Source organism: Athene cunicularia (genome assembly GCF_003259725.1).
Source record: "Athene cunicularia isolate RWA chromosome 3 unlocalized genomic scaffold, athCun1 chr3_part1, whole genome shotgun sequence".
In the NCBI taxonomy this organism is placed as follows: Eukaryota; Metazoa; Chordata; class Aves; order Strigiformes; family Strigidae; genus Athene; species Athene cunicularia.
Genome location: NW_020799097.1, coordinates 80,638,966 through 80,665,583, shown reverse-complemented (window position 1 = coordinate 80,665,583; position 26,618 = coordinate 80,638,966). Strand labels below are relative to the sequence as shown.

The window sequence follows — 26,618 nt, the reverse complement described above, 5'->3', positions numbered from 1 at the left end:
GGGGAAACAAAACAACACAGAAAACCCACTGTAATCTAAAGAATACTTGACAAAAATAATTTCCATGTAGACTTGCCCAATACAAGAGATCTCTAGCACAAGATCTATAACTCCAGCATCATCCTAATTTAGCAAAAATTTAGTGGCATGATCTAATAAGTAAAGGCATCTAGTAAATAAAGGTACTTAGAAAATTAGTCTTGAAGCAAATATTAATGTAAAGCACATACAGTCACACATTCAGATGTCTCATCAGCTTCTGAAGTATGTGCAATGACTTTATAGACTCCTGAAATAACTTTATAATACTACCACCTTATTCAGATATAAAGGTGTCCTTTGGCTTTTGTTTCAGGAACATAGTAAGTTGTTGCTTATACAAAACAGATTAATTTAAAAGTTTATTTTAGAAAATTAAGACATAATCCAAAACATCAAATCCACATCAGAGCATCCTAAATTGTGGTATTACATTGTTTTTACCTGGTGTCGCAAAAGCATTAGTCACAAAGTCTTAAACAGGAATGTTTTGGCTGCTGTTAGGAGCAAGAATGGGACACTGGTTGGAATATGGTAAACCACGACCAGCTGCTGAGAGTGGCTTCATTCTTCCAGAGCCTAAGAGTGAACGAAAGCACTTCCAGCAAATAATTACAACCATCCTCCAGGAGGAAAGATGCTGCTGAAAACTCAAGTGGCCATATGAGAACAGATGTGCCAAAGAGAGATCACACTTTCCAAAACTTTGGAAAAGACTGTATCAAATAAATGAAGCTTAAAAATTGAACACTGCTTGGTAGCGTATGGTAGCCTTGTTTGGTTTTGGTGTTGGTTTTGTGTTTTTTTAAAATTTAGTCGCAAGGCTATGGTAGTTTAGTCAACCCCTTCTCCTTGCTTAAAGCTGACCTTTTTTTGATTCTTTTTAAGAGTTCAAAACCCCCTTATTTCCAATTCTCAGCTAAAACCCTGTTTGCGAGTTCTATCTTACAAAGAATTATACAGTTAAATAACTATAAATATGCTTTACAAACAGTAGGATCTTATGGCTTACCAGTGCATTTACTGGGAAACAACAGCACAAATGTTATCTTAATCTGTCATGTTTCCAAATGGGCAAAACACAGCAGCAAGATAAGCAAAACAACATCACTGGAAAAATAGCAGATATTCAGATGCTTCTAAGGCAAAAAGATTTAAACAGTGAACCTTTATTTCCCCTGAACTCATCCCAAGGATCAACACACAAGGGCCTTAATAAAACATGAAGGCAAGAGATTCTTCATTAGAATCTGGAGCCTGCTCCTACATTTCAGAAGTTAGCAATGAAAAAGGTATGATATTACATATGAAAATTTTATACATATTGAATGGATCTGAATTCCCAGAGGGGAAATTTATATCAAAACTGAGGCTATGAGAAAATGGCATCAGATATATATACCCAAAAGCCAAAACTACCTGATGCAGCTCCCCCTTACAGCAGAAATGTCTAGAAATCTGCAGTGAAAATTCAGCAGAGTGTATACTAACTCATGCCTCACAGGTGCCATCAGTGACCTCAATCACAGCAACCAAAATAACTGCTTTCTAAATGCTGTAAGAAAGTAGATATACAAAATTAATATATAATCCCATGGCTGCCAGTATTAAAAACATGCCCTCCTGGGGTTTTTTGTTTGTTAAGAGACACAGTTACATTGATGCCGTAGAAACACTCTGAAGACATGTGTCAAAATATTTTACTCTGCTAATATCCTGAAAATATTAAAATTCCTCTTTTTGATGATAAAATAAATATTTTGCCTAAGTGAACACAATAACTGTTACTTTGTCAACCACTCAGAGCTATGCTTTATACAGCCATACCGCTGGGAGGGTTCTAGTTGGGTGACATTAGATAAATAAAGTCAGTCCTAGCTCTTCCCAGCAAATTAAAAAAAAAAAAAAAAATTACTGAAGCTAATAGGACTGCTCACTCAGAAAAATCTGTACAAAGACAACAAAACTAAAGAATTAATAATCTAAGACCAAAGCTGAGCTTCTGGTCTAAACCAAGAAGTGAGGAAGGGATTCTGTGAAGGGGACTGAAGGGCAAAATGCCACTTTTCCCATCCTTCCTCCTGTCTCACAGTGATGCTTACTAGCGATGTGCAATTTTAGCCACTGCATACATCTACTTATAAACATGTTGGGGACAAACTGGCACACCAAATGGGAAAAGCCACAAGTTGAGAAAACTGTTTATAAATGTCGAGGCTAGAAAGTCTGTTGCTCTATCAGAATCTTAAATTCATTCCATTTAAACTTGAATAAATGCATGGAATCAACAGTGTTTGGATAAAATGGGAGGAAGAGGAAGGTGAAGAATAACCATGTGGAGTAAAGTTGGGATTATCACAAAATCTGAAATCGTTTCACATGAACTTGGCCAAACTGATTATATTTCTACAAGTAAAACAGTAGTTGTATTTTCACTTTCCAGCTAATTCAGAGCATCCAGTTCTTTGAAGAGGTTGAATAACACACTTGCAGTACACTCTCATAAGGAGCTGGATATGTACACTTAACTTTGAGGGGCTTAAGACTGCATTATCTCAAAAGACAGCAATAAAAACCCAGTTTAAATTTCCTCCTTAATCTTTCCCTCTAGGGCTTTCTTCTCATGTACATCCTTCATTCCCTGCTCTTTACCAACAGGTCGGCATGAAGGCCAAAAATACCAGCCAAATCAAGCAAAACAACTCAAATTGGCAATTTGTTGTGGGTTTTTTTATTATCCTCAGGCACAAAGTAGTTATACTATTTCTATTTACAGTGAGTAAAAGCAATTATATATTTACCTTATTTTCCTTTTTTCCCAAAATTGCCCTTGTATGACTTAGTGCCCTGCATACCAAGTATATTTTCTCTATACACAGTTACATGCCACAAACTCACGTCCCTTATAAGAGCTCATTGACAGATTTTACTATATTGGGCAGATTGTTGCCCGTTTAGTAGTCTCAAACTAACATATCAGTATTTTGGTATCACTTGCCAGCAACAAATTGACTAAAAATATGGTTTGAAATCCGTCCCATTTTGTAAAAACAACAAATGTGTTATTATTTAAGCTTTGTTAAATATTTGCCCTTCAAAAATACAAGACAAAGCTAGTGGCCCATAAGTTTTTTACTCCCACTTTTTCTCATAATTACACCAGAAATTACATACGTTCATAGTTTCTATTATCCATACTTGAAGCCGAGAGGTATGCCCCATCTCTACTGAAACTATGTTTGTTGTAGTACAAGCAATTTTTGCATAACAGTAAAGCATACATACTGGACATTGGCTTGAATGTAGTAAAGAATAGGTTGGTCGTTATTTATCATTATCTATAAGCTAATTCTTCATAGACTAACACTACCTTTAATAATACATAAGAAAGTGAAAATTTACATTTTAGCTTAGGGCATTTGCCATCATGGTATTTATCAATAGCACTGGAATTCGAGGGTAAAAATCCTCCAGCCTGTGATTAATGAGAATACAAACTGATTCCAACATCAGAAAAGAAACTGAAGAAAATAAATTATCATTCAGCTGCTCACAAAAAAAGAGAAAAGCTAAAAACATGACAGAAATGTAAGATTTTGAAAGTGCTGCCTGTGTGTTTGCACCTCTGAAAAAAACAAATAGCAAATGAGGGACAGTCTATCATCTCCTGAAACATTTTATCAAATCCCAGCATATTTGAATCACAATCATTGTTTTTAAGCAATAATACATGCCAACACTTTTATGAAGCATAATGCAACTGAATGATTGATGTGACCCTGAAAGGTAAAGTAAGAAAATCTATCTAGAAGCCATCAAGAGACCCCACAGACATATATCTGGAGGAGGAATTCTCTGCTACCGAAAGCCTCTTGTACCCACACTGAATCAGTCACCACGGAGCAACACAGAAATACAAAACAAAAATAAAAGAAAAAAAGGGGAGGATGGGGACAAAAAAACAATAAAATTTTAAACCACTAATATATAACAACTCAAAGGCTCAAATGAAAATTACCAATGAGAAAAGGCAGAAAAACCCTGAAGAAAAAGGCAGAGGTCTGGAAGATGGCAATTCAGCAGTACTCAGACACAACCTGTTCTAAAGAGCAATAGCTACTGGTGGATGCTCTCAAGTGTCAGCACTGAGGGTGACAAATATAGCCCAGGAGCAGGTTAGTCCCAGTAATTTACTACATGCAGTAACCAATAAATGGTTATTGCAAGTCTTGTATAATCCTCTTGCAACATAGTAAAGGATGCCCTACTGAAAGTGACTCCAAGGCTCAAGGGTCACCCAATAGCAGACATATGCACACAGGCTTCCCTACATAATCATTTCCCCCTCCCTCACAGCTCCCACTCACCATATGCCTTTCAATCTCTGGTTCTTTTACATCTCCTCTCTCTCCTGTCTTTGCCTCCACTCACTATTACTACCACTGGAGAGGAAGGGACATGATGGGAGTAGGGAAACAGCCCAGACCTGATCGCCATGATCTTGATGGCTGAGTGAAATTCAACCTCCTTTCTTACTAACCAGGCCAGGAAAGAAAACCAGAGAAGAATCAGGGAGAGAAACATTCAAGCCACCTAGGTTTAGGTACCAAAAGTACATTCACTGAGGTTCAGAGATTTGTCGCCTTGGCCCTCTGGACAGTCAGTGAAAAGAGGGACATCACTGCCCCCTTCTGCATACTGCACAGGGGTTTTCTCATGTCCTCTCCAGACCACAGCATACCCTTTCCCTGGGGAGAGAGCATCTTCCCTTGACAGCTCTCCCCATCTAACATTTCTCCTTTGAGCATAAAACCCCAGAAAAAGAACTGTCAAAGAGATTACTTGACCTTCTCTCACACTCCAGGGATACAGCTTCAGTAACAGAAGAGAAAAAGAGTAAGTTATTACATGACTGACTTCTGCAAGGGAAGCAATGATTTTCTGCTGTCTGGTCACATATGCTGGAACTTCAGCTACAACAAATTATCCTTGAAGTTCACTGAAAGCCAGTAACATCCAGCAGTCTCATTTGGAAATGAGATTAAAAGACAAATAGCATAGCTGTCTGAGGTCTGCGTGACTGTTTGAGAGCTTGTTTAGAGGGGCTCTCTGGCATTATTTTTTTAAATGAGTTAATCAGCTTGCCAATACATCACTTGCACCAATACACAAGTGGCAAATTTTACTTCATGGAGCATAAAGTGACTGTTTTGGAAAGGCATGCCAATACACAGCATTGCATACTAGGGCCAGACATTGTGATACAGGCACGAAGAGGAATTAATCTCAATATGCCTCTAAACCATCAACCCAGACCTCTGCTGGAAGCAAGAATCTGAAAGTAGGGAAGCATCTATGTCACCTGACAGGACACAGATCCCTACTGGTCTCCAATTCACCAAAAAACCCTAAGCCTTCATGAGAAGGCACAAAGAGGCATTGGTATTTTTGCCTCTAAGACTAGCCAAATTCTCCAACTGTTACCAAACAACAGTTCTCAGAAACAGGAAAGATGTAAAAAACAGGAGTACCATTGCCTTTCAATGAAAGGCAAATTAAGAGCTGTATGTAGCATGCCTGGGGAAGATCTCAACATCACATCAAGAACTTTATGCCCATACTTATTTCTGCATGAAATGAAAGAATATAGCACAGGCATGAAGACGAGACATCCACCTTACCAAAGCACACAGATATATGTCTGGAAGTATCCTTCAGCCTGCACTGGCATTTTCCAGCCTGACTGCTCTGTCCCCTCTCTAACACACTCATTCCCAACAGGAATGCTTAGCACCAAAGCTGGAAGGCTGGAGGTTTGTTGCAGTTGCTTTCTGAGCTATTCAGAACTTGCCCTAAATGAGCATCAAAGAGCAGACAAAGGCAACAGTCCTAGCATTCAGTTTTGTGAAAATATGGTATCTAGTATTTATGTCATGCTATTTATAAACTACACCTCTACCTTGACATAAAAAGAAAACCCTTTTCACCGTACTGATGGAAATCATCCCAGAACAGTATTTCTAAGCAGCTCCCACTTGCAGGTATTTAATGAGAGACAGTGCTAATTATAGGATGATGACACATGATCTCGTACTGGTATAGACAGTTTTAAGATCAGAATATTTTTTTTTAACTACTTACAAGTCACCTCATTCCAACTTCTGTGTTTGGATCTAATTTGTACTTTCAAAGATATAAGGTAAATTAATGACACGCACCTCAGATAACTACATAATGAATTCAATATTTCATTCATGTCTGCTTAGTTCCCTACTAGCCACCTGCTGGCTGCCTAGTCCCATGCTATTACATATTTTCAAGAGGAAAAAAAATTCATATAGGGTCTATGAAGACACTGTAAAACATAGCCAACGACCCAACGACCTCTTTTATTCAAATACAGGAAACTGATGTACGTATGACTAAAAATTCATTTTAGTTTACATTCTCTCTCCTATTCCCAAATTATTTTCTCACTAAGGAAAAAAAGAGAAACACACCATTTCTCACATATTATTTGCTCTCCTGCAAAACAGCCCAAAGTAGGAAAACAAAATCTAATAGTATTTCTACTGTTACATTCACACTTGCTTACGTATCATCCCATTTGAATTTTCTTACTGGTTTAGGATTATTTCATCTGCAATTTACTCCCCCCCCAGATTTCATGCTAAGTAGTCACATGATCCTAACAGAAAGAAGAGTATCATGTACTGCCATGTTCTTCCCATAACTGATTAAAATTGTTTTATAAGCATGTTAAGAGCTAACATAAGAAGAAACTGTTATTATAATCACATGCAGGTTTCTAAGCACTAACATTAATGTATTTTGTTTCAATTTAAAAAAAAAAAACAACACAAACCACCAGATGCCAAACCCTAAGATTTCATCAATAAGTATTTACAAATGTGTATGTCAACAGTAATATCTCATGCAATCAGGAGTACTTATTAACTATAATTAGCTAAAGCTACTGACTTAAAAAATGTGAATAATATAATAAGATTCTACTAATTATGTTTGGAGAAAAATTATGGACTAGCATCTCAGGAGCATTAACTGGACTAGCATCTCAGGAGCATTAACTGCAAGTTATTTATCACAACTGGCAAGTGCCAATCAGAAGTAAAGGAGTTGTTGATATAAAGGATCTGAATTGTAAATGTTCACAGAAATACCTCGAATATAAGTCTAGGAGGGTTTTTTGGTATGAAATCTCACTGGGATTTAATTAATCTGCTGTATTTTTTCTATGGCCTTCAATAATCCAAAGATTCACAAACCTTCATTCTTTCTCCTCCAAATTTAATTTTACATTTCTCCCAATGACAAAATAATAGGAAGGAAAAACACTTGCATATGCAGCCTTGATTCGTGTTTTTAGAGTATCATTATACAGTCTCAATATCCAAAGTATTGTATTGACAGGACTAATAGAATTGTTATGCTTACATTGCATTATTGTAGTAGTTTCCCCTCAAAACAATACCAGCTATATTATTATATTTTCTGGTGCAAATACACCACTACTGTAAAGCAGTGTGTTTGGAATAGAAAGTACAGTTCATGTAGAAGATTAATGTTGTCTGAAGCTATCAAGGTAGCCATTAAAAGCTGAGGTATATATCATGCTTTCCAAGTCATCACACGTAAGCTCTGGAAACTAATGCATCACTTCACTATATTCTTAAATTCATCTAATTTAACTTTTGGGATACATGAATCCAGATGTGTTTAACTGCATTTAGTTTTTTGATTTAACACTGTTCCAAAAATCACTTAACTCTGCTTCCTCAAGGAAAATGCTATGTTAATCAAAAATGATGAAACATCTGTTTAGAGAAAATAGTTTTCTCAGTATCCATTAATACAGTTGTCTGCAGAAATTGAATGAATGATCTGACTGCTACAGTAAAAAAATCAGAAATAACATTTATCCCTACCTGATGCTTCCAGACTAAATGAAAAACTTAATGTAACTTCTGTACATGCACTGTGACTTCCTCCAAATTTCACACTATTCCAAGGCTGTCCTTAAATAATTGGATATTACCCAACTGAAGATTCTCCCACCGTCTAACGATTTAATATATCCAGGCCATTCACTAACATTCTGTTGGCTGCCTGACAGTTCAGGGGATACATACATACAGTATCATGCTTAAATCTTAACCAGTATTTAAAAGGTTAAGACCTACTTGTTAACTATGCCTTATTTAAGGGGTGTCATTCCATTTATGCCTAACACAGGAATACACAGAAACTGAATAATTCAGACTTCTCTATATTATCCACTCCTCACTGTTTTCACCTTAAAAAAAAAAAAAAAAAAAAAAAGCTATTTTTATCTCTTCCTTCCTCTTTCCAGTTTTGCATTTACCAAATCTTTTCTTCCTGACTTGCTTCTCTGCTAGTTGCAATTCATTCTGCATCCTGGCCTTTCTCATTTTATTTCTTCATGCTCCAAGACAATTAATTTATTTTTTTTTTAAACTTTCAGGTCTTCAGAGCACGAATTTTTTTGATTCTTATGTTTCCCCTGCATCCTCTGCATGTTACTCTGCATTTCACATAAGCAAGTGCCATCACATCAACTAAATGTATCCATATCTTACAATGAGGTAAAGAAATTACAGTATCCACTGTCACCAAATTACATTTCATCCTCAATTTTCAACCAGTTCCCTTCAGAATTTTGCCTCAGTAACAATTTAGGATTGTATTATTCACAGTCATTAAAATTCCCTGAAGTAAGGGTTTTTCAAAGTAAGAATAAAAAAAAAGAAACAGTGCTTCTTATCAGTACTACAAAATAGCACTGATACTTCTTAAAAAGCACAGGAAGGCAATCAGAGTCACAGTACTATGAATACAGTTTCTAGAAACATCAGCATTAAATTGCCTTTTGAATTTATTCCTGAAACAAGCAACCTCCTTTAAGAGCTAACAAGTATAAAATATTGTTATGAATGTTTTGGAAATCATCCTCAAGTTGTCATTTACTCTCTCAAAGTCAGACTGAGGTACATCTTTTCTGGCCAGCTGCTTCCTGTTGGTAGCATGAAGCATTGCAAGTCCAGTTTGTGGGCTATTTTGTTCTCGAGAAAGTCATAAAATGGCTGCAGAAAACTTTGACCCCATTTCTGACAGCAAGAAAATTACCTATGTTCAAACAGCCCACAGGCAGAGAAGGATGATTGCTCCGCTTACCTCTTGCAGGTGGATACAGAGAAATAGAGAGGGTTTCCATTTCAAAAAGGTGTTACGAGAAGCAAGGAAATTGGGCATGCTCAGCACTGATACAAGATCTGGTCCCTAATTTCCTTTAGGATTTTGCTCAATCCTGACCTTATACACTTTTGGCAAACAAACCATGTGAAACTGCACAAGGTTTCATTTAAAAATAATTCATGTGTGCTGGTAGTAGATTCTTGTATCTAATTGAGAAGGTAAATCACCAGCAGATATCTACAGCATGTAATTTTCACATGTATTAAAAACTGTCTAGCCTTTTTTAACTTGTGCCCAAGTCCACATTCCCTCCTATTCAGCTGCCTCTGAGGCAGGTGTCTAGCAAAGAGACACCTAGTTACATGTCTGCAAACAATTTGCTGAATTAGGAAACCCACCTCTTCAAAATTAAGGGATAGAACCATGCTCTGCCTTTTTTCCTTGGTCAACACTGCAGTAATCCCAAGTAAGTGGCATGTAAAGCTGCTATGTATCAGACTCTGTAATCACATTTCAGTGTTTTACTGGTTGTAAATAACATGCACGAGTGCACCAAGGACCAAATTGCTCTTTTGCTGCCTACATTAGTTGTTTAATGATCTGAACAGCAGAAGCTGCCAATTATTGTATTCCCTTTTAAAGTGTCATTTAAAGCCACACTTGTAATTATTATACCTTTGTTGTAAATTTATGGTCTTAGCTAGAGAGCTCTAGGCATTTAACTTGTAAGGTCCAGGAACAGCTATTGATAGTTATTTATCAATTTCACCTATGGAAAAATATCATGTTCTTTGCATGCTTACTGCCTACCACACAGCATTCACTTTGCCAGTACTTCCTAGCCACGGAGAGGGGCCTGAAGTACCTTACACAAGGCATGACACAGCTTGATTCAGCCAGACTTGCCACACCTTCAAGGGATCTAGACATGTGCACATCAATGGCTTTTCTTAAGAAGTCTCAGCTATGAAAAGGTCAACAACTGCTTGAACACACCACTCACTCAATGTTAGTCATTCTCATCACTTAAAACTTACCTGAAACAGCCAGCATTTTGGCCTCAAGTAGAGCTGGTAGTTGAGTCTCAATATCACTCACTTTCCTCCTCAAAGTACTGCAGAGTTTCTGACTCGTGCAAACCTAGATTGAGGCAGACAGCCATGATATAGAATTCATTCATGTAAAAGTATAAGGCAATTTAAACGAGGCTTCAAATGTTCTTCATTTACAGACACAACATAACATCCTACAGCAAGGTGAAGAAAGCTTAATAAAGTGATGTCTTTATAGAAATATCCAACATAAATCAAAACTTCCAGGCTTAGCCACACATACTATTATAAAAATTGGGAACAGTATTAGCATTAGCTACCTTCACGACAGAGGATGTTTCACTACTAGATGCTGAGGCTGCACAGAGAAGAAGGGCCATGCTACAAATTTTGTACAATTCTAGCATTAACAGTGACGCCTGAAGCATAAATAAGCCAATGTTTGGAGTTCAAGATGTCATAACACAGAATGTACAGCAATTTTTATACAAAATATAACATGCCGCACATCTTAACTGGAAAAAGGCAAAGCAGCCATCATTAATTATCTGCAAAGGCAATAAATAAGGCTACGGCAGCTCCATACTGTACTTTGTTTCACGATCAGGAGACACAGCTGACTGGGGTTCAGGTTTCTGACTTTTCCTATCTCTTTTTTTTTATCTTTTTAACTGGAAGTTCCTTCAGCAATTAATCAGGACTGGTATTAAAAACATGGAGAGACACAGGAGGGAAAAAAAAAAAAAAAAGGAAGTGCAACTATTTCTGTACTTTACATTTAAGTGTACATTATCACTTCAGAAGGACCTTATATAGCATATGCAATTTACACAACTCCCAGATAATCAAAACTGTTGGTTCTCCATATTGCATCATTTGTGAAGGAAAGTAAATGAACAAACAAAAAAATCTCTCATCAAGCTAAGGCAAATCTTGTTTTGAAGGCAGCCATCAAACACTTGCTTAAAATTGTAGCTGACACTTGAGAAAACATTGCATTCATTGGAACCAAGGGTAAAGCAACAGTCAAGAGAGGCACAGGCCAGTTGTGAAGAAATGAGATGTGAAATGAAATCTCCCAGAGGAAAGTTTCCCCACCCCCCTTGACTTCCTCCCCCCACCTCAAAAACAAGTGTATATGCCATGCTTATTAATAGAAGCATAGCTACCACTTCACTTTTTAAGAGTAAAAACCTTACAGCTCTAATGGCTTATCTGTTTGTACAATTAAAGTACAATAATTCAGATATGACACTAACTCTAAATCCTTTTAAATGGATAATACCCTCTTGCTTTAGCTGAAAGAATCTCTTAACTATAAATGGGTCATTTTTTTTTTTCCTCGAGACAACAGAACTATCCTCCAAGCAGTAACTGTTACTATCTAAAGACTTCAGAGTCTTCCCATTAATTTAAAAAAAACCCCATATATCTCATCACTTCTGCACCTATTATAATTTTTCAGTTCCAAGATACTTCATTTTATTTCAATACCCTCTTCTAAGAGACTTACCTACTAATTCACTTGAAATGTTTTAAAAAACCCAAACCTGTCAGAGGTGAATAAACATGCCCAAAGAACCCAGAGGTCATCTCTGTCTCACATCTCCAAAATAAATTTGAAAGTTTTTAATAACTTCATTCTAAGCAGCACTCTCTCTTTAGGGGTACTGAATGGCTCAGTGAATTGCAATTAGATGGGGAATCTTTCAGCTCCAGGAAAAGTATATGAATATATCCCATGCTGGTAGTAACTTAAAGTCATTACCAGTAGACAGCTGTTTGGCAATTACGCAAAATAAGCTGGGAGGTTTAATCAGTTTCTAGTGAGCGCTGTCCACTTTGTAAGCACTACCATCAGAATGAAGCTCACTGGCACTCTCTATTAATGGAGCAAATGCAGGGAACATAGGCTGAAAGGAAGTTCCTCTAGCTGGCAGAGATAATTCTCCTGGAACATGAAATAAGTACGTTAGCAAGACTCTGCCTGTATCTGTGTCACATGAATTCTGTAGATAAATGAACAACATTAATCTTCAGTGCTATCATATGGCACAGTTCAACAAAACTAAATGAGCAACTGGGAAAGGCAAAATAATATAATGTCCTCTAAACTAATAGCACTTCTTCAACGTTACATCAGTTCTACTCTACAAGCTCCAATTCTTTTAATTTTTTCTAATTATTTTATCTTAATAACAGCTAGCATCATTTATTACAGTAGCTTCTTCAGCCACTGAGGAAAGGTTATTTCTTTACTAGTAAAGATGATGAACATTCACAAAGCTCCTCCTTTGCTCTCGGGGAATGCACCATCCTCCCCTAACCAGCCTGATCGCAAGCACCTGTGCCTGTGGCCCCAGCAATGACCTTTCCCTGTCCACAGCGACCAGCTCTGCTGCAGTCCATGGGGACCAATGAGCTCCAAGTCCAAAAAGACTTCCTTTCAGTTTCAGAAAAATTCTTCACAGTCAAATATTACCGTATCTATTTTAAAACTCTCTTCAGTGGCCTGTGTGTGTTTTTTGGTTTGTTTTTTCTTTTTTTAAAGCAGACTTTCAAAAAATAAAAGGTTTCTGTTTAGGAATATACCTTACAAATCTGTGTTCAGACACACAAACATTATTCAAAACAGCAGTCTATCTGAAACCAGCAGGATGCTGGTTAGCAAAGATATGTGGAATCAAGATGAAAAGCTGCAAAATATCAAAAGCACATTTGCCCATTGTCATCCCCTTCCATCTTGCCAGTGTATGATGTTAATCTATAGCAGCAGAAACAGGGACAAGAACACTGACTAAAGCACTGAAATTTACTCTTCCTCCAACCATCTCAAGAAAAAAAAAAAAAATTTGAGTAACCTTCATATTTCTTTACAACAGCACCTTGGAAAAGATAGAAAAATTCTCTTTACACTGCCTGAAGGACAGCCCACCTGGATCTTCCAAACAACACAATCTTGCTATTAGCAAAAGCAAGTATTAATTTCTGAAGGAAGGACTAAATCTAGAGCTTTTGCAGCTTCAGCTGAACACAACACAGATGTGGCAGAAAAGGCCGTATAAATACTAATGGCACAGGGAGGAAGAAGAGACCTCTGACAAAGTGGTGTTTTTCCCATACAATGAAAAGGTTTAAAAAACTAGCTCTATTCAGTTTGAGAAGAAAATAATAGGATAAGTCAATCTAAATAAATAAAATAATGAATGATTTGGAGAAGTCTCATTACGTGCTTCCTATTTATCTTCTCTAATAAATAAAAGCCATCACATATGAACAGAATGAAATTAAAATAGTATTTTTATCTATTGAATTTTTAAAGAACTAAACAGGCTGTGGAATTCTACCTTGCAGACTTCTCAACTGTCACCCAGTGTTTCAGCTCTTATTGAAAAAGTGTCTAGATGCTACAGTTATTAAATAAAACGTCAAGAGGCACACATTTTCTGGGAAGAAGGCAAAAATCCGTAACTTCAGTCTTAGCTTGCAGATAGCTTCAGATAATCCCTCTGAGGTACCGAATGTCTCATTCATTTTAGTAGATGAGCGATAGGTCAACTACAATTCCTTGGTACTTTATTCATAGTTGTTTAAAAAATACAGGGAGGAGCATCAAGTTATAGTTGTCTATACTAGTTTTTCCTAAGATGTGTGCATAAGCAAGGAACAGAGGAGAATGAGCTCAAAATAAAGGAGGAGAGAATGAGGGAGGGGTATTGAGATGCAGTCTAAACAGTCTTTTTAACAAGTGCACACTAAAAGCACTGGTCAAGATGACTAGGAAGAAAAGATTATAAAGGATAAAATATTCACTAATTGTGGCGAATCATATTAGAGAAAGAACATCAAAAATAACCGTATTTCAGAGTATAAATTAATTACTGATCAAAAGCCAGAAATATTTTCCACTCCCTGTTCCATATAGACCTATATGAATTAGCTATCACAAATTGAACTCTTTTTCTAGAGCAGTCCTGGAGCAAAGATGCTCTATGGCTCACTGTGCCATTCTGAAATAAAAACTTTAGTATTCTCCTTCTTGGAAGGATGCTATGAGAAATAAGAAAATTAAAGGAAAAGCATTAACATCTCTGGTGAGAAACAAAAGGTATGCTAAGTATGCCACATCACTTTTCTTTGTATTTTTAAAGGGGGATAAGAATTAGACTGCTAGTTTGTTATTAGTGAAAAGGCAGGGAAAAGCGGTACTTCATTTATGCTCTTCCTTCACATCAAGGAAATCAGCTAGGAAAGTAAGAGGATCTGAGTTATGAGTAAAAACATTCACCTGTGACCAGAGTTCACTTTCATTTCATGAAGCTAAGGAGTCTGCTCCAAAATGGAGACCAGTGAGAAAACTGATCACTAGCAAACATAAGCCAAGAAACAATAAATTACTCCATCTGCTTCCTTAAGCATAATCTCTGTGGCCTGTCCAAATATAAACTGGGGCGTTTTTGGAGTGTATGTTTAAAAATATTTACATGCAAAATCTGTTTAGAAGAAACGCCACAAAACAATTTTTAAAAACACAGACAATTTATTAAAACGGAAGCTATGATCTGCTTCTCTAAATATTCTGAAGAACTGAAAACTGATGTGTACTTACTTTGGCAGTAGTTTCTTTAATGGACATGCTGAATGATTGTTCTTTTTCCTGAAGGCTAGAAGGGATTAAAATAAAATAAAATAAAGTTGACCTTCTCTGCTCATCACTGCCTGCTACACAAGACACTTGTTCAAATGGAAGCACATAGGCTTTAAGATGACTCATACTAACACAAAAGAGCCAATACAAAGATAAAATCTATGTATTTTGTTTCAGTGTTGCTAGTGACTAATCAACATTCATTCAACCCAATTTCTACACACTTAATCCTATTTGTTTGCAAAACTGTTTGTACCCTAGCATTACAGTTCTTAATTAATGAGTTTATATGCATTTTACTTACCATCTGAAACACAATTATGATTATTATAACCATAATATCTCAGAAGTTCCCTGCAGTGTCCAGGACTGGTTCTTTGCTAGACTACCATCCAAACACCTAACACAAAGTTGTTTCTGACACAAAGAGTTTGCAGGTAACTATCCTCTTCTAACCCCATTTCCAACTCTGCCAGGGGAAGTTCAACTGCAGTCACTTGTTCTCACTGTAATTTTACATGAAATACCACTACTCTGTTTAGTTTAATAAAAACCTACAAAATATTTGTACCAAACTGATTCAACAGTGGGCTGAAATTGAGGCATCATCCATGCTTACATAAAAAAATTCAAGGTTTTCTTCCACATATAAAAACAGATAGGTTTACTACTTGGATATTACTGAACATAATGTAAACCTGTGTCTTTGGTGCTTGTAAATAAATTCATAAATAACATTTTTAACATAAATTCAAAAATCTAAATCAAATCAAACATTAGGAGTTAGCACAGAGATTATTTTCACAACTTTAACACCTCCCTCCCTCCTACTTAGCAGGCATACACTTTTTATACAGTGTTCAATTACTTTATCACACACCATTTTCTTTTCTGTCAGACACCTCAATTCACTGTACATGACAGCCAGCACTCCCCACCAGCAGCACTTCAATTCTTCCTTTTAGGTGCATTATAAAAATTGTACTTCTTTTATGACCTACCACTGATATTCTTCCCGAATAAAGAACTATTAATTTATTTCTGAGATTTTCTTTAGTGTTTGGCACTGAAGTATCCAAACATTTCAGAAACATCACAGGGCTTATGTCGGTGATACTCTTGCAAGATAAGGCAGTATTGTATTCCCTTTACAGGTGGAAGAAACACAAGTCACTGTTATTCAGAAAGAACACATTAAGACTGAGTGCCCATTTTGACATGCACGCAGTCCCTGCTGCCTACCTCTATGCATTTCAGTTTTCTTTTGAAAACTTGTTCCTTCGTATTTTTCAAGCACAGCACTTACAAAGACCTGTTTCAAGAGTCAGCATTTACATAAGTCTGAACCCCAAAATACATGACGTTGAACTTGCACTCAGTTACTGACCACCTACAGAAAGGCTGGCTGGACCACCTCGCCCAGCTGCACACAGGAGTGAGACAGCCTCAGAGGCAGACTTCAGCTGCCCGGCATATTATTTAATCACATTAACGAGACAGCTATTTGCACTGCTTTCCCTAACACCCCGCTTCACGGAGCACACACCTTTTCAATCTACAGCCCAGCAAAGGCCAGTCACCTCTTTACCACCACAGCACATGGGTGTCCCTCCAGCTCCAGATGAGGCAGTCCCCTCAGAAATAACTCATGACACTGTAAGTCAATGTCTCTGTGTGGCAACAAACAGAAATGCAGCTGGCTAGCTACATAAAAGTGGTTTAACAACATTTCCCACATAGCAGTCTCCAATTTCTCCCTTTTCTACAGCAATATATGGGCAAACCACAAAATATTACATGTGTAATGATGCCATTATTAGCTTTCTGCCTGCCTCTGGGCATGCCGGAGGGATGAACTATTTATCCATTTGTTTTCTCAGGCTCTGGAGCTCCCAGTGACTTTCAGCATCTCCCAATCAGCATCTGAGCTGGTCAGGTTATGTAAAAAGGCTGGGCTTTGTGTACAATAGGGACACAATAGGGAGCAGCAAGGCTGTGGTGTGTTATTGAATGAATAATGGGTGACTGACCCAATTGTTCTGAAACGACCTTATAAAATTCAACTGTAAAGACCCAGGCCATGATAAAATGTAAAGTGCAGTTATAGCCAGAAGAACAACAGTATAAAGATGGCACCTCTATTTAACAAATCTCTTCCATGTGCCTTTCCTCCTATCTGTTTACTTTCCTCACAGAAAGCACACACATCCCCACCCCCAGGTTCATACAACATTTCACTCTTCTGCAAAACTCAGTTAACAGAAGAGAGATCAATTTTTAATTTCTTTTTAAAACATACATCTAAACAGCATTACAAACTAAGGCCTAGTTGTAGTATCTGCATTCCTAACAAGGATGCACAAGCCCATGCAGACTTTCAGGTCCAGGTGCTGAGTGGGAGAAAACACCCTCTTCATATCCAGGTTGGGTTTTTTTTATGAGCATCTATCAAATCACTGAAAAATAAATAAGGAATCACACACTGCCATTTTAATGACTGCAGAATGATAGTTTTAAGAGAATTTTTCAGAACTACAGTTTAAAGATAATTTTATATTAATCTGACACATATCAATAAAGAATATCATTAGTAAACCATCATTTTGTTTCAAGCTAGTAATAGCCACTTTAACCACAGACTTGAATCTAAAGAATCCTTTTGTTACAGTTACAGCATTCATGCAGACTCTTAACAAGTGTATCTGTATTATTTATGCCATGAATTTCACAGTAGTATCCTGCTTTGAATCCTTGTTAGCCTTCAGAGAGATACCATAGGAATCCCTTTATCCCTTTCAGAGATTAGCCCATCATACAATCAAAAAAGCCCATCAAAACCATGTAGGAATCAGCCATAGTTACTAACCATGAACAGCTTTTAACTAAGTTTATTCCCAGGTTGTTTTCTTCTACCACAAACGCCGTCACAGAGAAGCCGCTCACAAGCTTTCCAATTAACTGACAAACTAATGACCCACAAGAGAAACCAGGCAGTCAATACTGACTCATTCTACTGACAAAGGGCTTTAACAGCCATGATCTGTTACATGTGACTTGAACCAGAAATAGTATTTTCTTTTACCACCACCCTGGAGCATCATATATCATTTTAAGAGAGGTATTATGTCTGCTTAAAAGTTGCTTTACTTACGAGTACCAGGGAAAATAGCTTTAAAAAGAGCTCACTGGAATAACACTGAACTCTTGCCTATGAAGATGTCCAGAGTTTTGACTCATTGGTATTCTTCTCTTACAGAACAGCTAATCAAGAATTTGACTGCTTGTCCTCACAGTCTCTGAAATCTATTATAAGGACTATTTAGAAGTTACTTCTCAAATTCAATATAAGCTAACTCATCACAGAGAAAGCAAAAGTTCTTGACCTAGCTGATGGAAGGACTAGAATAAGACAGGAATTCAATTAAGGCAAATTTAACTGACTAAATGCAGGAAAAGAAAGGTTTTTAACACTTGCAGAACTGACCGCAATCCATACATCATGTGTAATTTCTTTATTCACACAGATGGCCATGTAGGCCTATCATTTAAATGGCTTGCAGTGGATTTACACATATTAGGATCCATAATGAGAAGAGGAATGTAGACTTGCTGCATCCTAGGGCATCACTGTATACATGCTAAACCAGAACAGGAAAGCAAGGAGCTGAGGAATTACCCTTTCTGCGTGATGAATGAAATATTATCTACTTTGGCAAAACACAGACTTCAGCTGGAGAACTGCAGGAGGATGTGGGAATGCTGCATATTCAGGAGCTGAGGCTGACTTGACATATAGTAACAGACTACAAGAAAAATTTTAAGATCCCAATACTTCAAGCAAGCCGGTGCCTTTTAAGTATCTCAGTGACCTTAAAAGAAAAATAGGTACCAAATATGTTGAATTGAGTAACACTGTTGGAACCTGCTGAGACAATGGTGTTCATAATCAGAAAAGGTGTGCTGGTGAAATAAAGAAAGCCAATTCAATGCAATAAGGAACAGAAGGAAGACTGAGAATCGAGTGGTCTGGTTCACACATTCCTTGCTCTATCACAGGCTCCCTACATGACCACAGAGGACGTTAAACATCATGATGTAACAGATAATGTTTTAAAAGCCTTTTAAAGAATGTTCTAAGAAGTTATGATTTACATGAAGGAATTACAGATGCAATGGAAGCGGCTTTGTTCAGAGGAAGACTGACTAGCACAATACTGGGAAGAATGGCTTTCTACTAAAGGAAGGCATGTTTCTGAATGTCTTTCCTTCCCCTTTGCTAGTAGATTTCCCTTTGCATACCAGGCTATTGTGTATTTATGTTTTGTTTCCTAAGAAAATATTCAAACAGTGAAAATGGGCAAAAAGCAAGTCATGCTGTTCTCTACATTCAAGGTATATAAATATACATACTGCTTAAACAGAAACAGTTCCTGTGTTAAGGACAAAATCATATATACAGTGACAAAAAAAAAAAAAAAAAAAAAAAAAAAAAAAAAAAGAGTAGTCAGAATGCAGTTTCCATAACTGCACAATAGAACATACCACACACATGGCATCAGTGTTAAATAAATAAATAAATTCTGTACTGCCAATTCTTATATTCATACAGAAACTAAGCAGCCATCTCTGATCTCTGTCTGAAGAGAATGAAAGAAAAAAGAATGCCCTTTAAACAGCAAATATTCTTCCTTACATTTCTGTCACCTAAAAGACTATTCCAGATCCTGTTATTTCACTATTCTCCATACAACAATACAGTGCTTAAGCAAAAAACCCCGTTTTCATTTCTTAAAACAAAGCACAAGTCAGAACAATTTAAAATTACACATATTTGAATTTCTAATTCAAGAGCAATGGCCTAGAAGCCTACGCTTGGATTGTATGCATATGAGAAAGCATGATGAGCTGAACCCTCAATTCATATGAATATGTATTCCCTCCTAGATATAATTATTATTGAAGAGTATTTTCTTGATTATCAGCACATTTAAACAGTTTACAGTATGTCTGAATTTGGCTCAGAGTAATGAGACTGCCTGCAAAGGATAACCTCATTCTAAAGGTCACAGTGTGCAGAGAGCATGACTTTTCCAACTTTAAGTCTTCTAACACAATTCCTTCTCTGATTCTGAAGTCACAAGAAGCTGTACTTTTTTAGAAGATGAAAATATATAAACCAGACCCTACACTTGTAATCTTGCTTTTAACAGCAAACAGAAGCTGACCTTCCAAAAAAGCCTTTGTCCAGTCCTTTGCAAAAGAAATCAGAAGTGCTACTTGGGTAACATTTGGTGTAAACATCTGCTATAGTGTACATCAAGGCAAAAATCCACCAAAAATCCACCAAAAATCTTAAGTCTAGGGACTTCACTGGGCCTTTAAGGAAGAAATCCACAAGCAAATCCACAAAATGAAATAAAACAATCGATAACTTTCTTGCACTTTTACTTTCCCTTGATGTGCATATCTCAGCTTTGAAGATAAATCAGAAAAAAAGCGCTTTTGAACAAAACTATACTTAACAAGAGACAGCTTTAAGCTAGACATGTACAACTAGGACTAAAAGAAAAAATAAGAAAACATACTTGTACCCAAAGTTTTCTTGGATAAAAATCAAAAGATTCATTACTACAGATACCACATGCAGTTTTTTACCAGGACAAGTCCTACAAGTGTGTTGCCAGTCCTACACTTCTGCTCTATTAAGAACATTCAGAGCTAGATTGCATTAAATTCACTACAGTGAAACAGCACTTTTTGCTTTCTTTTTAAACTCTCCACCACAAAGCTCAATTCTACCTAATCAAGGAAAACATCGGATAACAAGATTTTCATTCTGTGATCTGTTCATAAGCCTGGGTGAGCTACATATCTGGATATTAACATACCAATAAAGCAATTTTTCAGTCAAGCATGTAAGTTCATTTTCATCTTCATGCAACGATCCATGGGACTTCAAACAATGAGATTTTCACAGTAGCATATCTCTGTGTTGGGAAGGAAAATCATCCTTTAAATGTAAGTTGGGGTTTTCCAAATAAACTCCGATTTTTACTGAGATAATGTGGCCCACAGAAAACTTCTGTAAGATGACAGAGCTAGTTAAACAATGATAAAACCACAAAATTTCTGCTGAAATGATGTGGTTAAAATGCAATTTCTCTATCTAAACCTGTCAGTGCTCTTGAGGCATGGACTTTGACACTGAATAGAAGGAGAGAAAATCTGTGTTTAATTCATACTGAAAATGAAATTTGTGGCAGTTGCAAGGACTACTCACCTGAATTAGAAGTAAAATGCAAAGTGTCACCTTGGAAAGCTTCCAACCTCAAAAATTAATCTGATCCGAGACAACAATTGTCAAGAGATGTACTTCAAGGTACAGAAGCATTGGACCTTCTGCATGTTTCAATCTATAGAGTTCTCCAAGGAATATGAATGAGAACCCCAAACTATGCACCTATCTGAACCATCAGAGAGATGATTTTGCTCCAGCAATTTGCTCTTCTAGCTATCATTTGCAGAGAAGTATTTTTTTCATTGCTTTCTGTCAAGGATTGCCTCAATATATGGGCTCCCTCACTCAGAATTTATCAAGAGGCAGAACTAGAAGTACAGTTTCCCAATGTCTTTGTACAACCTCAGCTTACCAATAAGGTTTCCCATTGACTCATGGATTGCTTGGAGACTGCACTTGTCTTTGTCAACTCTTGAAGAGTTATACTAAGTGGACTACAATAACTCAACATCCTGCCCAGAAACTCTTACATATACAAGAACTCTAAACTGAGACAACCCTGACTTGCTGCGGTGCTGACAGACACTAGCCCCAATTATGGGAGGCTTGCAGAAAAATCAGGGCATTAGATGACACTTCATCACTTTTTGTAAGATTAGAATTATTTTTTCTTTTAATGCCTACAATAGGAAAACTGAGGCAGCATCTCAGTCTACATAGTATGGTAGCTGTTTTTTTTTAGCTAAAACCACTCCAACACATCAGTTCATAGTCACTTGAAAGATACTGCTGGCATCTTTAATGATGATTCCAAGCTGAATTTTCACTACCATGTCTTAAGAAATCTTCTGGTCTATAATAGACCATTCATACAGTCTAACTGGCTGTCTCTTTCAACCAACCATTCACATGGTGCTGTATTTCCCACCACTCTTCTGTCAGCTGCTGCCACAAAGCGTCTGTGGCAGTTGTTGCTCCAGCTGCTACCTGAAACAGGAGCATGAGTCTGAAAACAACGGCAGAACCAAACAGCTATCTGCAGCAGCAGTTCATCACATCCAAACACTTTCCCCAGATTTTATGATGTGTTAAGAGATCCCCATACGTCTGCTACATCTGTCTGGAGTGCACAAAAACCAGAGCTTGCCCACAGCAGCTGCAATTATTCTCCTAAGAATAACATCCCTTGTACTTCACTGACTGAAAGGATCTGTCCCTGGATATTACTGTTAGCTGTTTCTTTTTATTATATACAAATGAATTCAGTATCATACATTGATTGGGACAGCTGGTCATTTTTCCCTAAAGAGAAATAAATCTCATCATATGCATACCCAGAGGAATCAGCACATATGTGACCTGGACTTTATAGGCTGCTACATCCCACTGAATGCTGCTCAGGCAAGCAGAGGGAACCAGATGCTCAGAGTGAAGAAAACCAGATTCCTCATTACACTGCACACGTGGGTACTCAAGCAGGTAGCACTCATCTTTCTGCTGGGACTTCTCCCTTCTACAATGCTGCCTGGAAGGACAAAAAACTGTCTCCAAGATTGTTCCAAAATACTTCAGGTTGCTAGCAGTGGCTCTGTCCTCCAAGTTGCAAGACTTGCTCTCTGCTTTCCCTGCTGTGTTTCCAACTTCTCCTGTTCCTCCCAAGGAAGACCAGTGCCTAAGGTACAAGAGCAGACTTCACAGAAGCCCTTTTTCCTCCCTACAGCAGGGGTTCCAGTCAGCCCCGGTGGGATCAGAGTCCCTATGAACTGCTGAGCCACAGAACAAAGGACTTGGCTCAGACACCAGCAAGTCAGTCAAGAAGTCCTTTGGCCACAATTTCAAACTCTGGCAACTCTTTCCTCATTACTTTTGTTTGCAACTTTGCAGGAGAAAAATTCACTTCACCTGCTGAAGCACAGACATTGCATGGCATCCCAGGCTTTCAGTACAAATTTTCTTCTAGAGTTGTTACCACAAGTGAGGAAAAAAAGCAATCAAAGCCACTTGCCAAAGGAGTCTATCCCCTTCAATCCTAGGCAGAGAACAAAGGAATTAAATTAATCTTATATAGACAAAATGGAGAGCAAAACGCCTATCTACAAAAAGAAAGCTGAACCTCCTAATCAGTCAGATCACAAAGGAAGAGGCAGACCTCTTCTTTCACCTATGACTCATTTTAGCCTCTCACAAAAGCCTGCAGTCAACTTCTTTGAGAAAGTCAAGATGATGGCCTCCTCAAACACAAACCCACCTGTTGGACTTGCTGAAAATGAGACAATCCTATTATCAAAGCTCAGGTTGGGTTATAACATTTGACACGAAATTTGGAGTTTCTCACTCGAAAAAGGCCCTTGTGGGAGAGGAAGCTGGCCGTGCAGCCAGTCAGTGAGAGGGCAGGAGGTCCAGGGAATTTCCAGGGCAGAGTCCTCCCCAGGTGCCCAGGTACATCCTCTCTGGCTCTGCTCCTCTGCTATAAGCCCACTGCTACAGGTTTTATGAAGCCATAATGCACAGAATAAAATGGATCACTAAACAAAAGAACTACAATTAAAAAACAGGGCAGCATACCATCTTCGTTATACCTAGCTATAGTTGCAGCAGTGGCGTCGACTATATTTTAAGAACCTCAGAATTGTATTTTGATTCATATCATGTAGCATAGATAGAGACATGCTTCCTACCACAGAAAACAGTTTTAAAATTCTGTGTTCAGCTTAAAAAAAAAAAAAAAACAAAACAGAGATGCATGAAAGGACCCTAAGTCAAGGCAGTAAGGCAAATACTTAAGGTGACCTGTGCATCATCCTCGTGTCATGGAAGATGATTTATCACTGAATGAAATTAAGTCACCATGAGCAGGCCTGGGGGGGAACTAAAGTTGTCAGAAGCCTTGAATACTCCCATGCTTAGAGCTTATGATTGGGACAGAAGTGAGCAGGAAAAGCATTTTCTGGGGCTGTGCAGCACTTCTTCATTTGGTGTATTTCATATGCAAACACTGTTTTTCAATTCCTGAAGACCTACAAAGCTAAAATAACTGAATTAGTGAGGTGACTGAGAGCTCTTCTTCACTCCTATTACTCAGTGATGAAGCCCTAGCTGTGGTGGCCACCACACAAGTAACTTGTTTTGCTTGTGCATCTAACAGCTCAAGACACTCATTTCATCATATTTATAAGAAAACAAAGAGGGAGAAGCCCTCTTCTCTCACCTATTTTACTTAGATTCATTCCTTTTTAATATTATCCTTTCCATGAATATTTGATATTTTGCAGAAACACCATGTGGACAGATAGTATGGTGTGGGTGTGACAGACAGAGAGATTTTTAAGAAGGGGAAAAAGAAGAAAGATTGCTATACAAAGCAGGGAACAGCACAGAGGAAGGAGCCCAGAAGCTTTATCCTGTCACAAAGCACAGGAGCAAGAACCTTACACAGATCAGACACACACATACACAAATGCATGCTTACACCACCGTCGGTGAAATGTAACTGTTATCTGGGAAGGCAAGTGGCTATTAGTGACAACTGACAGCAGGAGAGGGAAACTGGTCAGCAGGGCAGAAAGCCGTTCTGCCAAGGGAGCACCATGGGATTGCTGACATCCTATCAGGGCAGAGACACGATGATGCAGCACATGAAAATCACTCACCGAGTGAAAGACCCGGAATTAAATTAAGTTGCATGAGAAGGTGAAAGCAACAGTGACTTGCTGAAAACAGCTCCATGTATAGCCAGACCCAGGATCAGCTAAACCCCCCCCAGCACCAAATAAGGCCACAAGTAGTTACATAATGATGCAGTGTGCTTAGAGGTCTACTAAAGCATCAAGGTCTTCATGGTCCAACTCATAACACAGCATAGGAGTCTCTCCTGAAAATATCCATGAAGATCTTTCTAAAAAAATTAAAGTTTAGATTATTTTGCCTCTAACCTACCTACCAACATCCCCTTCCACTTGTAATTAAATCCTACTAGGATTGTGAAATCAGGAAAAAGTGCAGAAAAGAAAAAAGCTCCAAACAACCCAAAAACCTAAAAAGTAAACCCAAAATTAAAGACTCAAGAGTATCTGGCATTTAACATACTATTCAATCCTCTGCTGTCCCACACACAGGCCCAGCAAAGAGTCAGGAACATTAGCAGCCGGTGCACTGTAGTAGAAATCTTTTGATGCTATAAAGCCATTTCATCCCTCTGCTCTTTGTATTTGTGCTACCCTTCTGTTCCCAGAGGATATTTTTGATATGCATGCTTTTTCACAGAAATAGCCAAAGAAAACCTCAAACCACATATTTAAAAAGGACTTTTCCTGGATAGACTGCATGTTATCTAGCAAACAAGTATCTTTTTGGAAGGATAGGATGCAATTTGCTTTGCTTCTAAATAAAATTCTTTAATGCTAAGATTTTTGTTGAAAGGCTGATGTGAATAAACATGGCTACATTCAGAGTTCTTCAGTAATTTCACATAGCTTGCTAACCACTAATTTGACTAGAAATTTCATGTGCACATATAATTTGAAGGACAAAAAATTTGTACAAAGCAGTCTCTCCTAATGACTGTACATGACAGCCCATTCTGAATGCCCCATTTCCTAAGTTAATATGTGAAACTATGTATAAATCCTTTTTTCCAACTCTTCCCAAGTAAACTAACTTCTCTTAAAAAAAAAAAACCACCACTTTTCCACCACTTTTTTTGCCTTTATCAGGCTTTGGCTTCAACTGAAGTTGCTGAATGCTTTGAGTATATTCCAACTAATAAGGTTTTCAACCCCCTGAGCATTTGTATTTCACTTTGAATTAATCTTTGTCAGATGAGCTCCAGACATCACTAAAACAGAGGGAACTGGTTGCATAAAACTTCAAGTTCAGTTCACTGCGCCACTGGCCATGACAGTACTACAATAACTAATACACAGAATAGAGAATTTCCCTATCTTCAGAAGATCACACACACACTGGAACAAATTTCTACTAATTAAAAATTGTTCTATGGGAAGGGTGAAAGAAGAGATGGAGTATTCAAATATTTTGAAAGATATTTAATTGAATTTCTTTTTTTCAGCCAGCTCTCAGTGCCCAGACAATAGTCCAGATGGAACCATATAATTTATTTTAAGGATGACATGTTGTACAGTCACATGCATCTGTAAATATGCATAAAACCAAAAGAGAAAATGCTAAATGAAACTAAACATGAACAGAAGTGTAACAGGCTTCTCCAGTTTTCAATGTGAAATAAAAAGAAAAGGAAACAACAGGTACTGAAAAGAATCAGTCAAACAGTTAACATGGTCTTATTTTATAATTGGAAGATTCAAGTTATACTGGTTAAAAACATGTATTTCTGAAATGGTGTGCTCTTCAGCAGAGGGTACAGAAATCATATATTTTGTTACCTTCT

At 37.6% G+C, this 26,618-nt stretch overlaps 1 protein-coding gene across 1 annotated transcript in view; it reads right to left on the bottom strand.

Moving 5' to 3' along the window:
• Window positions 1-26,618, bottom strand: part of DISC1 (DISC1 scaffold protein) — a 184,041-nt gene that overhangs the window by 103,548 nt on the left and 53,875 nt on the right. Inside the window, exons 7-8 of the mRNA XM_026844578.1 lie at window positions 14,935-14,989; window positions 10,311-10,413 (exon numbers count right to left, since the gene is read on the bottom strand). Of these exons, the coding sequence (XP_026700379.1) occupies window positions 10,311-10,413; window positions 14,935-14,989 (158 nt within the window). The remainder of the gene's footprint in view (window positions 1-10,310; window positions 10,414-14,934; window positions 14,990-26,618) is intronic.